Source organism: Fistularia commersonii, chromosome 21, assembly GCF_037954325.1.
Source record: "Fistularia commersonii isolate RoL2024-O1a breed Wild chromosome 21, RoL_Fcom_v1.0, whole genome shotgun sequence".
Taxonomy (NCBI): domain Eukaryota; kingdom Metazoa; phylum Chordata; class Actinopteri; order Syngnathiformes; family Fistulariidae; genus Fistularia; species Fistularia commersonii.
This window is the reverse complement of record NC_141304.1, coordinates 5,106,194-5,117,859: the sequence shown is the minus strand read 5'-3', so window position 1 is coordinate 5,117,859 and position 11,666 is coordinate 5,106,194. Positions and strand designations below refer to the sequence as shown.

The 11,666-nt window shown below is 39.7% G+C and overlaps 1 protein-coding gene across 1 annotated transcript; it reads right to left on the bottom strand.

Annotated features, from left to right (window-relative positions):
* Positions 1-20: 20 nt before the first annotated feature.
* On the bottom strand, positions 21-11,488 carry trpc4apa (transient receptor potential cation channel, subfamily C, member 4 associated protein a). The gene is made up of 18 exons (XM_086167774.1): positions 11,346-11,488; positions 9,292-9,420; positions 8,233-8,349; positions 8,029-8,086; positions 7,881-7,936; positions 7,555-7,683; positions 6,209-6,410; positions 5,921-6,106; positions 5,693-5,835; positions 5,483-5,614; positions 5,325-5,383; positions 5,057-5,242; positions 4,782-4,872; positions 4,489-4,629; positions 4,269-4,380; positions 3,863-3,975; positions 3,544-3,750; positions 21-2,630 (listed from the first exon to the last, which is right to left on the bottom strand). Exons 1-18 carry the CDS (start codon positions 11,469-11,471, stop codon positions 2,493-2,495), a joined length of 2,325 nt encoding a protein of 774 aa, XP_086023900.1. The 5' UTR covers positions 11,472-11,488; the 3' UTR covers positions 21-2,492.
* Between the last annotated feature and the right edge of the window lie 178 nt (positions 11,489-11,666).

Sequence of the window (11,666 nt, the reverse complement as noted above, 5' to 3'; positions counted from 1 at the left end):
GATACAAGAAATCTCACAGAGATGGTCTAAAGAAGTATTTATTGTACTTGCTTGGTTTAACAAACAGTCGTTAAATAAGGAAAATTAAGCTCAGTGACAGCATTAGAAGGACATGGTGAGGGTTGGTTACAGTTAGTAGGAGATTAAGCATTCTTGTGAGGTTTATTTGAGATTTCAGGGGTGGATTTGTTTTTTGTTTTTCTAATCTTCGCATGATTGAATGCAAACATGAATGATGGTAAACTTCAAAAATACAGTAATGATTTGCTTATTGATTCATTTCTTAAAAAAAAACAAAGTTGCAGTCAAATCGTACAATTGTAATTGATTAAAAATCATAACAGTATTTTTTTTTTTTTTTTTTTTTTAATTTTCAACCCATTATTTGACTTCCTACTCAGAACCGGTGGGAAGTGTATGTTTGATAATATCCTCATCATGCCAAGCATTAGATAACTGTAGTTGCTCAAGTCAAAATATTAAGTTTAAAGTAAAATGTAATACTGTTATGTCAAACACTCAGCTGCATGAACCTGGTCAAGAGATTTACAGGGGAGAGAGAGAAAAAAAAAAAAAAGAAAAATCGAATCAAAGGAATGCGTGAATAAAATCTAAGGCTTGCTAGAAGCATCACACCAAATACATCACACCTGCTGAGAACAAACGCCCATCAAACTGCATTAGTCTCAAATTTTAGATTCAAAACCTTCAAGAACCTTGTGTTCAGGGTCTGGTTTTAGAATTCTTGAAAAGAGGGTCTACTACTTCTGTGTTTTCTTTTTTTGTTTAAAGAGAAAGTGTTACAGACGAAAGGGTCAATAATCAGACATGTGATCAACACAAAGAAAGGAATATCACCGCAAATACCCTGCATCCTTATCACTTATCTCAGGCATTCTGGAGAATAAACTGTCAGAGAAGCACTTGGAAATCAAACTTGAATTCATTTCACCGCACAGCACAACAGATGAAGCAATTCAAAGTATGCGCATAATCCAGCCACCGACAGACATGACATGCTGAATGATTGCAAAAGCTAGAAAAACAAACATTTGCGGCTAATATATCTTAAAGCGGATAAAAGGCTTCAAAAAATGTAAAAGGAGGTGAGTTTGCATCCCAAGGTAGAACATTAGCACAAGCAACTAATGGCATCAAGAGGCAGACTGTCAGAATGCTATCATACATTCATGTGAACACATTAGGACTCGTTGCATGGTGGAGCATAACCGTAAACTGAACTCGCCATTCAAAGTGGTTTGATCTATGTGGGATAAAGTATGAGGTAGCTTCTCTATTTGTACTTATAATGCATTCACTTGTGACGCCAAACATCCTCTCAGCTTGTTCTGATGAAATGGCTGCGCATTAAGGCTGTTTCCTCTGAATCCTGACCATTAGGTGGTGCCACGCAACCCAAGCAGTCACAGAAAGATTGTCAGTTTCAGATTGCGGTCAAAAACCTGTAGCAGAAAACAAACTCTCAGAAGTGCTAATGACATCAGCTGAAGGCTATGTGAACAGGAACAATGAAAATGGTATATAATCACTAGTGCCTGCATAGTTTATTCTCTTCCCAAAGCATCTCTCACAACAAGAATACAAACTTTGTTACAAATGAACTTTTTTTTTTAAATCAAAAAAAGTGTTAAAATATAAGGAACAATTAAAACAATTTCATATGTGCAATTTTTTATTCTACATTTCATCCAGAACTAGAGCCATTTTTTTTCTCAACAAAAATGTAAGCACAAAAAAGGGGAAAAAAAAAAAAAAACAGCCCCTGTTCGAAGCTTCTCAAGCCACGACAGAGAAGATGGTTTGGTGAGAGGAGCCCCGAGAAATATGTGAACAGATCAGTCGCCCACAAGCTTCCTAAATGTGCTGAGAAGAGCCAGAAAACACCAAAAACAACAGACACCTAAAAACGTAGACCCGCAGACTAAATTAGAATGATGGCGACAACGAAAACACAAGCCTGGCCAGGGAGGGGCAGATAGCGTGTGTGTGCACCTGTGAGTATGTAAATAGATGGGCAGGGGCACTGGTCAATATTTCCTGGCTGCTTTGTGATGCAACACTGCCAATGTGAGTCCATTCATGGCCATTTCCAGACCAAATCCATGTGATCTGTATTTCCCTCGAACATGACTAAATCATATTTTTTCCCATAGAATTTTTTTTTATATTGATATAAAAATGCTCTATTTTAGTTCCACCCAAAGCTAATGACCAACGTGGGTATCATTCCTCCAGGTTTCCTCAATTGTCTGTCATTGAATGGTATTGGGAATCTCTTCTTTCACTTCAAAGCCAGGCCAAACAAATCCCCCTGGTACCTGGGATGATGGCGTCCATGCATGACGATATGTCCTGAACACAGTCACTGAGCGGCTGGATGGCTCATCTTAGCGGAGTCATCACCACTTTCAGGTGTCCATGCTCCCCTGTGACCCTCCACCCTCTCCCAACCCAAATACACATCCTGATGGTCAATCTTCCAGCAGGTCTTTATCCAGGTCCACATAGGGCTCATCAATGTAGCTGGTTATGGCACACAGAGAAGTCCTGTCTGAGCCCAGCAGCACTGAAACGGTTTCCTTCCAGTAGCTGAAAGGGATACAGGAGCTCTGAAGGGAGAGAAACTAGATTTAGTCCACTCAAATTTACTCTGATATCCTGTTTCTTTCCAGCAACGTGTCATGGATTGTAGAACTAGACAGTGACTTTGGAAAAAAAAAAAAATGAATGAATAAATCAATTGTTTTCCATCCTAGGTGTCAAAATGTAAAGACTCATGTTAGCTGGCAGTTTGGGGGGGTGGGATCTTTTGAGTCCTGTCTGGCTAATCAGCATGTTCCTGCCCTATCCATGCACACCTCACGTGAAGGAAATAGACAGCATTAGAAATCCCTCAATTTAAAATCTCTTTCCTTCGGTCTACATGGGAGCCATTCTATAAAACTGAGTCCTAAGATGGTGAAAGAAAAAGAAAATATTACAAAGAAAAAAATGCGGAGTATGCATCAATTATATTCTTCTTGGTCTGTTCACATCTTCAAATCAATACCAACTAATCTAGCATGACTCCGCAGGCTGTATCAGTAAATACCATAGTAGATCAGTACATGTGCTTTTTTATGCTAATTTTAGCATAACCAGAAGAAAAGTATGTATAACTTATTCTAAAATATTTTGTGCTATTAAAGACAAAAAACACTCAAGAGAAGAAAACCTCCACATAGGCATTGCTCTTGAATCAATGTATGTGTGGCTGCAGCTACTGTCTTTCTGAGTCCATGAAATTGCCTACTAAACTGTCCATATTCACAATATAGACCAGCATGTCAGCATGTTACACTGACACTTTTAACCCGACAGCCCAACAACTGACCGCAGGTAGTTATGAGCCAAAGTCAGTGCTCCTAAGGAACCTCCTTCCTGCTATTCCAGTTGATATTTGTACATCAGATTTAACAGTTCAGTTACAAATGCAGAGAAAACATCATGTGTTGAGTTTGCAGGAGTTTGATAACTACGCACATTCTCCAGACAGGTGCTGTCTTTGTCCTTGTTGAGGTAGTGGCGCTGCCAGAAGCGCAGTAAGTTGTGGAAGTTGTTGAGCAGGTAGCCTGGGTACTTTTCAGTGTACTCCTTCTCACGCAGGGCATTGAGGTAGAAGGGCAGTTTAGCCTTTCTTCGGGCCAACATCAAGATGACCAAACTGGTGTTTAAACAGCTCACATTCTCCTGGAAATCAAATAGGATCATGGCAAAACAAATTTAACTCAAGTAAGATCTTAAAATGAACATTACGTTTGTAATAAATAAAAGTTAATCTGTGAAAAATGGCAAGCCAGACCTGTGTGAGTGTTTGTACATTGATGATGTTGATGAGTCGGAAAAGAAAGGAAAGTCTATTCTCAACTCTGGCCATATAGGATAGTAAACAGCACTCTGACAGCACCTCCACCACTGTTGGAAACAGTTATAACAAAAAAAAACCCTCATATTTCTGCATTTAATGAGGCAAACTCTTAGGAGTTAAATGTTTCATTCCAGGTAGCAACATAATGTGCTACAAGAGTGTGTCAATTAAAAATGCCTTCTTGTTTGATAGGGTCACTCAATTTAGACACCAAAATATAATACATCCAGATTGGTGGACGAAACTCATGCAGTCAGTGTGATCGGGGATTTTTCAAATGAACGTTTACAGTCTCTAATGAACACTGTGTACACACTGGGAAAAGTAGCAGTTTTCTCACCTTTGACGTCTTCGGTTTGATTCTCGAATCGGTCTAAAGACAGGACAATGCAGCGCACCAGCATGTTTGAGTCAACCAAAGAACTGTTGATCTGCGTCATGAAAGTCTGAAACTACAGATGAGATTACGCTGCACATTAGATGCACTTCATGCTATATTTAGATCCAGAAAGAAGACATAGAATCCATTTTCAGGAGACTGATATGGAACAGGAACATACCTTCTCTGCAGTGTTGACATATTTGTTGAATCTTTTGAATGCATCGATATTGAACTTCATCAGCTCTCCAAGAAGATCGAAGTAGCTCTGTAAAACATCTCTGGATGTGCAGCCACTATCTATTATACAGAAAAGGATGTGCTGTAGAGAGATTGGGAAAGGAAAATGCTATTTATCTTTTTACAATTTAAAGGGAAAAATTAATTAAAGACGTTAATATATGTGGAATAAACAATCAAATCAAGTCTTTATACATTGAAAATTTAATTGTAGTGGAAGTTAGTGGTTTCTACCTCTAGCAGTCCTCTCCTTAAAAGGAACATTTGGTCTGCATAGGAGGTGGCTCCTCTGAGAAAACTTTCCACTGCCCTTGCCTGCCAGAATCTACACGCACACACACACACAACAGAGCTGGTAAGGTAACAGAAAGGAGAACTACAACAAAAAATATTGACTAATCTTTTTTTAAAAATAGCCAAGTGCTCCGAAATTTGCATGTTTGTCTCTCTCCAAGATACTTAATACTTAAACAATCAATACCTTGAAAATTAGGTTAGGTGAAACTTACCTGAAAGAGGAGTCAGGAGGCTCCCTCTTCATAACGGTGAGGAGGCGTGTGAGAAGGCCCTTCTTCCCGTCACATACTAGGCTTCTGTCGGTATTAACAAGGGCTTCCACCTCAGGGATGTTAGCCTTCAATGATATGGCACTCAGTTCATTCAGCTCCTGACTATTCAACAGGAGGTACTTATTCCTGAGGAAAAGAAAACTGTATCAAAAAGACAAACATACTCAAAAGCTGATTGAGGGTAACAACATCGCTGGGAGCTGCTTACTCATGGTGATCGCTGAAACTTTGGAGTAGCCGCAAGAATTGGATTTTGAAGGAAATTTCCTGCAACACACACAAAAAAAAAAATCATGAGCACTAATGGTAAACCCAGCAATACTTTCTTTTAACTGCCCAAAGAAGAGGTTTGTTCAAAGGCCATACTGGACTACAGTCGCAGTTCTCGTTCTGGCCATGCACCACATGATTTGAGGCGGTGTACTTCCTCCAGATCAGCTTGTCAAACAAGTTATTCAGTCCTGGGATGAGACGAAACTCAGCCAGCATCTTGTGGACCTGTGCATAGATGGAGTAGGAGGGCGATCAAATAAAACACACACAAACGCCATTTGAAGACTTCGTTCAGTTACATACCTGGTTCCTCTGACGGCCCATGAGAAGGACACAGAGCACATAAAGCACTTCCACTTTATACATGATCTCATGGACAGTCTTCATGGACTGGGGTAGTCGATGTCTCAGGGGGCTTGTGGCAAGGGAACTCTCATCTGATGACTCTGAAAGGGAAAAACATTCCTGCTCAACCATTCTGAGTTTTAAAGCACAGATGGGACACAGCCAACACAACCAAGCGTTTCTCACCCGTACTGCTTTGATCTGCCTCTTCAGTCGCCATTTGCATGAGGGCGTCTAGCACCAGTGCATTGTCCAACCACGTGTACCAGTCCTCCAGGTGCTGCAGGAAGTTAGTTCCTGTGGCCTCTGATACCTTTCTGGTAGCAAGCTTACAAAGACGCTCAATAAAGCCAGGGATGTTCAGCAAGGTAACTGTTGGAACAAGTTATTTCACATTTAGTGACTTTGTCATGTGCAGTCAATTATATTCCATGTAGTCCGTCAGATCTTTGTATTCCGAAAAAAAACCCTTACCCTGGTTGACCTCGGCTCTCGAGGGGCTAGCAGTATACTTCTGTTGGGCATTTTTGGCCAATAGGGTGTGCTTGTCATCATGTCCTACATCAGGTTCTGAGATGGTGACAGACAGAATGCGGCAGAAGTTGGCCAGTTGTTGCTGGTCAAAGCTCTGAACCAGGCTGGATAGGTTGGGAATGCACTCTAAATGGATCATGTCCTGAAAAAAACAAACACAGACGGTCAGTCATAAAAATACGGAAAACTTCGGCTGCTCCTTTCATGAGTTGCCGCAGGGAATTATCATTCTCAATTTGACCCTGTTCTCTGTATCCTTTTCTCTCACACCAACTCAATTCATGTCCTCTTTCACCAAAATAATCAAAAGATGGAAGGAAAAAAAACATGACAAAACTATCTCAAAAATACATCTTCTGTTCTCTCAAAGTATTACGTTACACACAAATGCATGTGCGTGACACATACATTTCTACATAAAAATGTAGAAATTGAGGGCTATTGAGTACAAAAATGCACTCATCAGTATTCTATTTAGTTATACTGCACTGTTCAAAATAAGTATGCTTTACAAAAATGGGAAGAAAATTAGAAGAAAAAGATTTAAAATAAAAGAAAATGACAGGTGAATACACAGGTAAAGCAACCGAGTAAATATGAGGTCAACCAAAAGCAGCAGGAAAGCCGTCTTCAATAAGTATGTTTTACTATCAGATTTCAAAGCACTCTATTAGAACAGTGTTCATGTCCATTGAACAAAACAGTGATGGCATACAGCAACAGGAGTGTGCGTGCGTTTTAGTAAATCATCCCGCAATCAGAGCTGACATGTAACAAAGCAGTCAGCTGTTTCACCTCTCTGCTTGTCCCTTTTAAAACAATGCTAATTCAGCACTGTTTCTCTTTTTGCACACTAACAGGCAAAACAGTCCATCCTCTTATTATATCTATTTGTATGTTTATACAAAGTGTATGGCATAATTGCAGAACCATAATATACTAAAAATACACAACACAGAAGCAGGCGGCAAGGTTGGTAGGTTTCAAAATGTTAATGAACGCAGTAAGATTACAGCTGGGCAAATACAGTGAAATTATGTCACTGTGGGCCATAGATTAAAATGTTTATTTCCACTGCACAACTCTGAACAGGATTTATTTGGCAAGGTTAAAAGAAACAGTGGTAAAGAAAATTATCAATTTAAACAAAGATTACTGGCTGGCTATATGTGACACACCTAAGTCACTATGTGATGTCAATTCACAGGCCTTTTAACTCTAGACTCTGCAGCATAAACAATGTTAACAAGCCACTGCTCAGCCGGGACTCCAGAGGAAATGCGCACCTTTTTGACCCCAAGAATATCTTCAATTAAAGTAGCAGTCTGCAGGAAAGTCTTCTTGTTTGTCATGAGGGTGAAGAGAAACAAAACAAAGTCATCCCTTGCTGCCAGGCTCTTTGTGACGCCTTCAGTCTATGAAGAGAAGGAAGTTTGCATGTTAACTGACTGCAGTTAGTTTAGGTCTGAAACACGGACCTTTTCTGAGATTAAATTATCAGCCAAACCTTGCACAGTAAAAATGTGCCTTATTGAATACACATGGCAGACTGGAGCGAATTAATGTATTTGAACGCTTCTGTGGAATCTAAAAAGTGTAAAAAGATACTTACACATATACAACAATTGTAGAGAACACTGAGGCAGTCCTTGACCAAGTCATCATTCACTATTGCAAAAGAAATATCAACAGTAAGCTTAATTCTCAGAATCAAACACGTCAGGTCAGGAAATATGCATTGATGTGATGTTCATTTTTACTTTTGGGTTTTTTCTTCTGCATAGTGAGTGTTGGTCTCATCAAAATCTCCACAAGCAGCTTCAGGGAAACGAGAGGGGAAAAAAACAATTCAGTAACTTATTTTTTCTGTTTTTCTCAACACGAGTGGGAATTCCAAATCACTGACAATTCAAGGGCCAAAAGCAAAACAAACTTAAACAAAGAAAAAGGTACGCCAAACTTACATCAACTCCGCCAAAGAGGTCAAAGGTGTACGTGTTGGGGAAGGTGGATTCCTGAGCAGTCTTTCTGTCCTCTGTGACAAAAGACATGGCTTCCATGGAAAGCTGGGATGATAAAATCTAACAAAAACCAAAGCCAAGTGTTATTTATATGACTAAGGGACGAAAGACAGGATGTATGCATCGCACCTTTCCAAAAACAGACGAGACTGTAAAAGCATGCTATGAAATACAATAATGGAATTGAAGCCTGATGTATATAGGGAGATACTCAATGCAACAAAAATCAGAATTCTGACTTCAGGGGTGTTAACTTGTGATTAAATAAAAAAAAGCATAGAACTGTTTTTTTTTTTTGTTGCAGAACAGTATGTCACAGTGAATACTCTAGAATTCCAAGCGTATTCTAGTTAATTATATACTTAAACATTTTTTCTGAGATGAAGACGGTATCAGAAAATGTTTTATTTTTTTATATGAGCTCAAATAGATCTTCAGCTTTAACAACTATCTGATAAATTCCCTTTAGTCCTAGAATATCTTTAAAACTAATGTAATAAAATTCTCCCTGGGGTTTCTTGAGATATTCATGGGAATGGGACAAAGAGATGGGCATACACTAGGACAAAACAAGCCTGTCAACAGCTATCAGTATCATGACAATTTAATAAGGTCATTTAGGGAAAACATCAATAGAAGTAGATGAAATGGTACCATCGGATCAGGAATACATCTACTTTGAATTGAGAGATGTGAATTAAAACCTCTGATAACCAGTTTACTCTACTTAAATAATTTTAAAATAAGAACTGATTATATACTAAAAATTATTTGGACACCATTACTGAATGACCTAAAAATATAGATCATATGACATTTTATAACACTAGAAAATTAGCCCACTTAAAGTAAAAATGTGACAGGAGCAAAAAAAGAAAAAAGCCTGGAAACTACTTGGGTTTCAGGGGGTGTATCAAAGTCAACAACAAATTTCTGCAGAAAAGCAACTTGTGGCTTAATTCAGTAGTTCCACAGGCATGTTTTCTGGTGCTGTTTGGCCACCTTAAGAAGGCTGTGGGCATGGGAGAGGTCACTGTTTGGATGGCTGCTCTCATAGAGCTTCTGCAGCTGAGTAGGGATGCCATTCCACTTGGCCCGTTTATCTCGCTCATGAAGCAGGCCTGCTGGGAGCTGCAACAAACAATCAGAGGCAAGTCTAATTACAATACACATTTATCATAACAGCCGTTTTACATCAGAGTTTTTGAAAGATGTAGTTTATGGTCGTTTATGAGGAAAAGAGGCTATTATTCTAACCAAACGGCCCAAAACAGTGTAGACATACAAGAGTAATTTATTTACCAATCAGATTAACATTTTCATAACCTACTGCAAAAAAATTCCCCACTGATTTCATCTCTTGGCATACACACACGGGCCTCACTTTAGCTCACATACTGCAACTTACAGAAATCACAGAAAGATACAAAGAATAACTTTTCCTGCCAGGACTACAGAGTTAACTGATTACCTTGTTTGCATGCCTCATTTGTCACTAGTAGCCAAATATGTAATGAGGCAATTAGTTGTGGCAGAATGAATCAGGCCCTCCAACATAGGAGGGCACCAGCACTGTCACTTTATCAGACCAATCAAAATCTAACACTATCTGGATGTCCTTCAGTAGAGGCCAAGTTGACTACCTTTTGGCCCATGGAATCATTCCACACTGTAAACTTGAGTTCTAAAAGTTTCCTTCAGGGCAACCCAATTAGTCGAGATTAGTATTGTTGCAAAGTGAGCAGATCATTCAACGATTTATTAACTTTTCTTAGTTCACACAGAAGATAAGGCAAAACACAAATATAGATCGACCTTGGCAAAAAACCTAAAATGTCTTATTTCACACTGGAGCATGATAAACTCACTTAGATGATTAACTTAGTTGGTCGCTTAGTTATCGTTCACACATTGGTACATTAATCAAGTTTGAGCACTGAATTTATAGACAATGCAAATACATCTTGCTACTCTATCCTTTTTTTTCTAACAAACATTTTCTTAACTTTTCTTGAAGTAGAACAAACTAAAGCTGCTTCCTGTCAAACATCTAATATTTCTGATTCTGAAAACCTTTCCTGGCGTAGCAGCTTTCTTTGACCTACCCGTTTGTTTCAAGAAAAGTCGATTTTCAATTCAAACAGAGATCAAATCACATAGTTAAGAGTGCAAACGTCTCCTGTCCAATAAAACAGGTAAACTAACAACATAGACGTGATAACCGCATTCATACTTCCAGACGAAAGTTGGGCGAGGAATTTTGACGTGTCCACGAAACGTCTCCGCAGGTGTGGCAATTAAAAGAGTTGACGTCAGGCCTTAAGAGAACTGATTGAGCACCATCGATGTTTTGGGAAGTTACGAATCTCGTTTAAGTAGTTTTACGTAGGTGAATTAAATGAACGTGTAAAAGTTGCATTACCCGGAGTGTTACAGCTGTTGTGTCGTTACCATTTATGGAAGATACATATTGTGGTTAGTGTCGTTACGTAATCGCCTGAGCGGTTCAGCTGGCTTAGCTAGCGTGTTAGCTGTGTCGCTATCCCGTATGCTAACATTAGCAAATCATATGTGGTGCGGATTTCGTCTTCGTAACCTTGACAATGAACCAAAGAGCACTCCGAAAAGGCGAATATGTCAAGACTCGAATGACACAAAATAGTCAGTCTACCTTGCGAATTGTGACACATTATACCGTAGTCATTACAGTTTCCTACCACATTATGCTAACAGAGAGCTAACAACAAAGACTCAGTTCCAGCGGAGCTCGTTTATGTTGTGTTCATTTGTATCGCTGACATTTTAGCGTTGCAGAATTGTCAGCAAGCGGATTGTATCATGCAAAACTAAACTGTGTCAGGGGCAGGGGTTACATTTGTAAGTGACCCTCCACGTCGGAGAAAGCTGTAAAAAACGAAAGCAAAAGGGGGAGACTATATGTTCAGTCTCCTGGACAACGTCTTCGCTTTCAGGCTGCATTCCAAGCGCAAGTCCCCGGTCTCACTGGCGCGACTTTAGGCTGTCATGACTGTCGACACACGCGTCGTGTCACTTACCTGTGTTCCGCGACTGAAACTCTGCCCAGTTATTCTACTAGCCGTGAACTTTGAGACGATATTACTTCTGCAGTTTGCCCGTTTTCCTCCTGTAAAATGGGACTCGGACCCCAGTAGCGTCGCCATTATTTCTTCTTCCTGAAGTGAACTGTTCGGCAGGAAGTGGAACGCTTTGATGAGGGATTGGAGGCGATTAAGCGACACCTGCTGGCCGAGAAGCGAACTGCGCCGGAATTCACCTGACCTCGAGTACGTCACTCCTTATGACGTTTATTCTGGAGACCGGAATAAACGTCATAAAGTCAAAATCTCGCTACGGGA

Bases quoted from the DNA above. Each gene is read 5' to 3' on its own strand.
- trpc4apa (XM_086167774.1), bottom strand. From the start codon at position 11,471: ATGGCGACGCTACTGGGGTCCGAGTCCCATTTTACAGGAGGAAAACGG. The intron at 7,684-7,880 runs GTAAGTATCTTT...TTCTCTTCATAG, and splicing joins TCTACAATTGTTGTATATGT to ACTGAAGGCGTCACAAAGAG. The intron at 5,615-5,692 runs GTATGTAACTGA...ATCTATGCACAG, and splicing joins TGGGCCGTCAGAGGAACCAG to GTCCACAAGATGCTGGCTGA.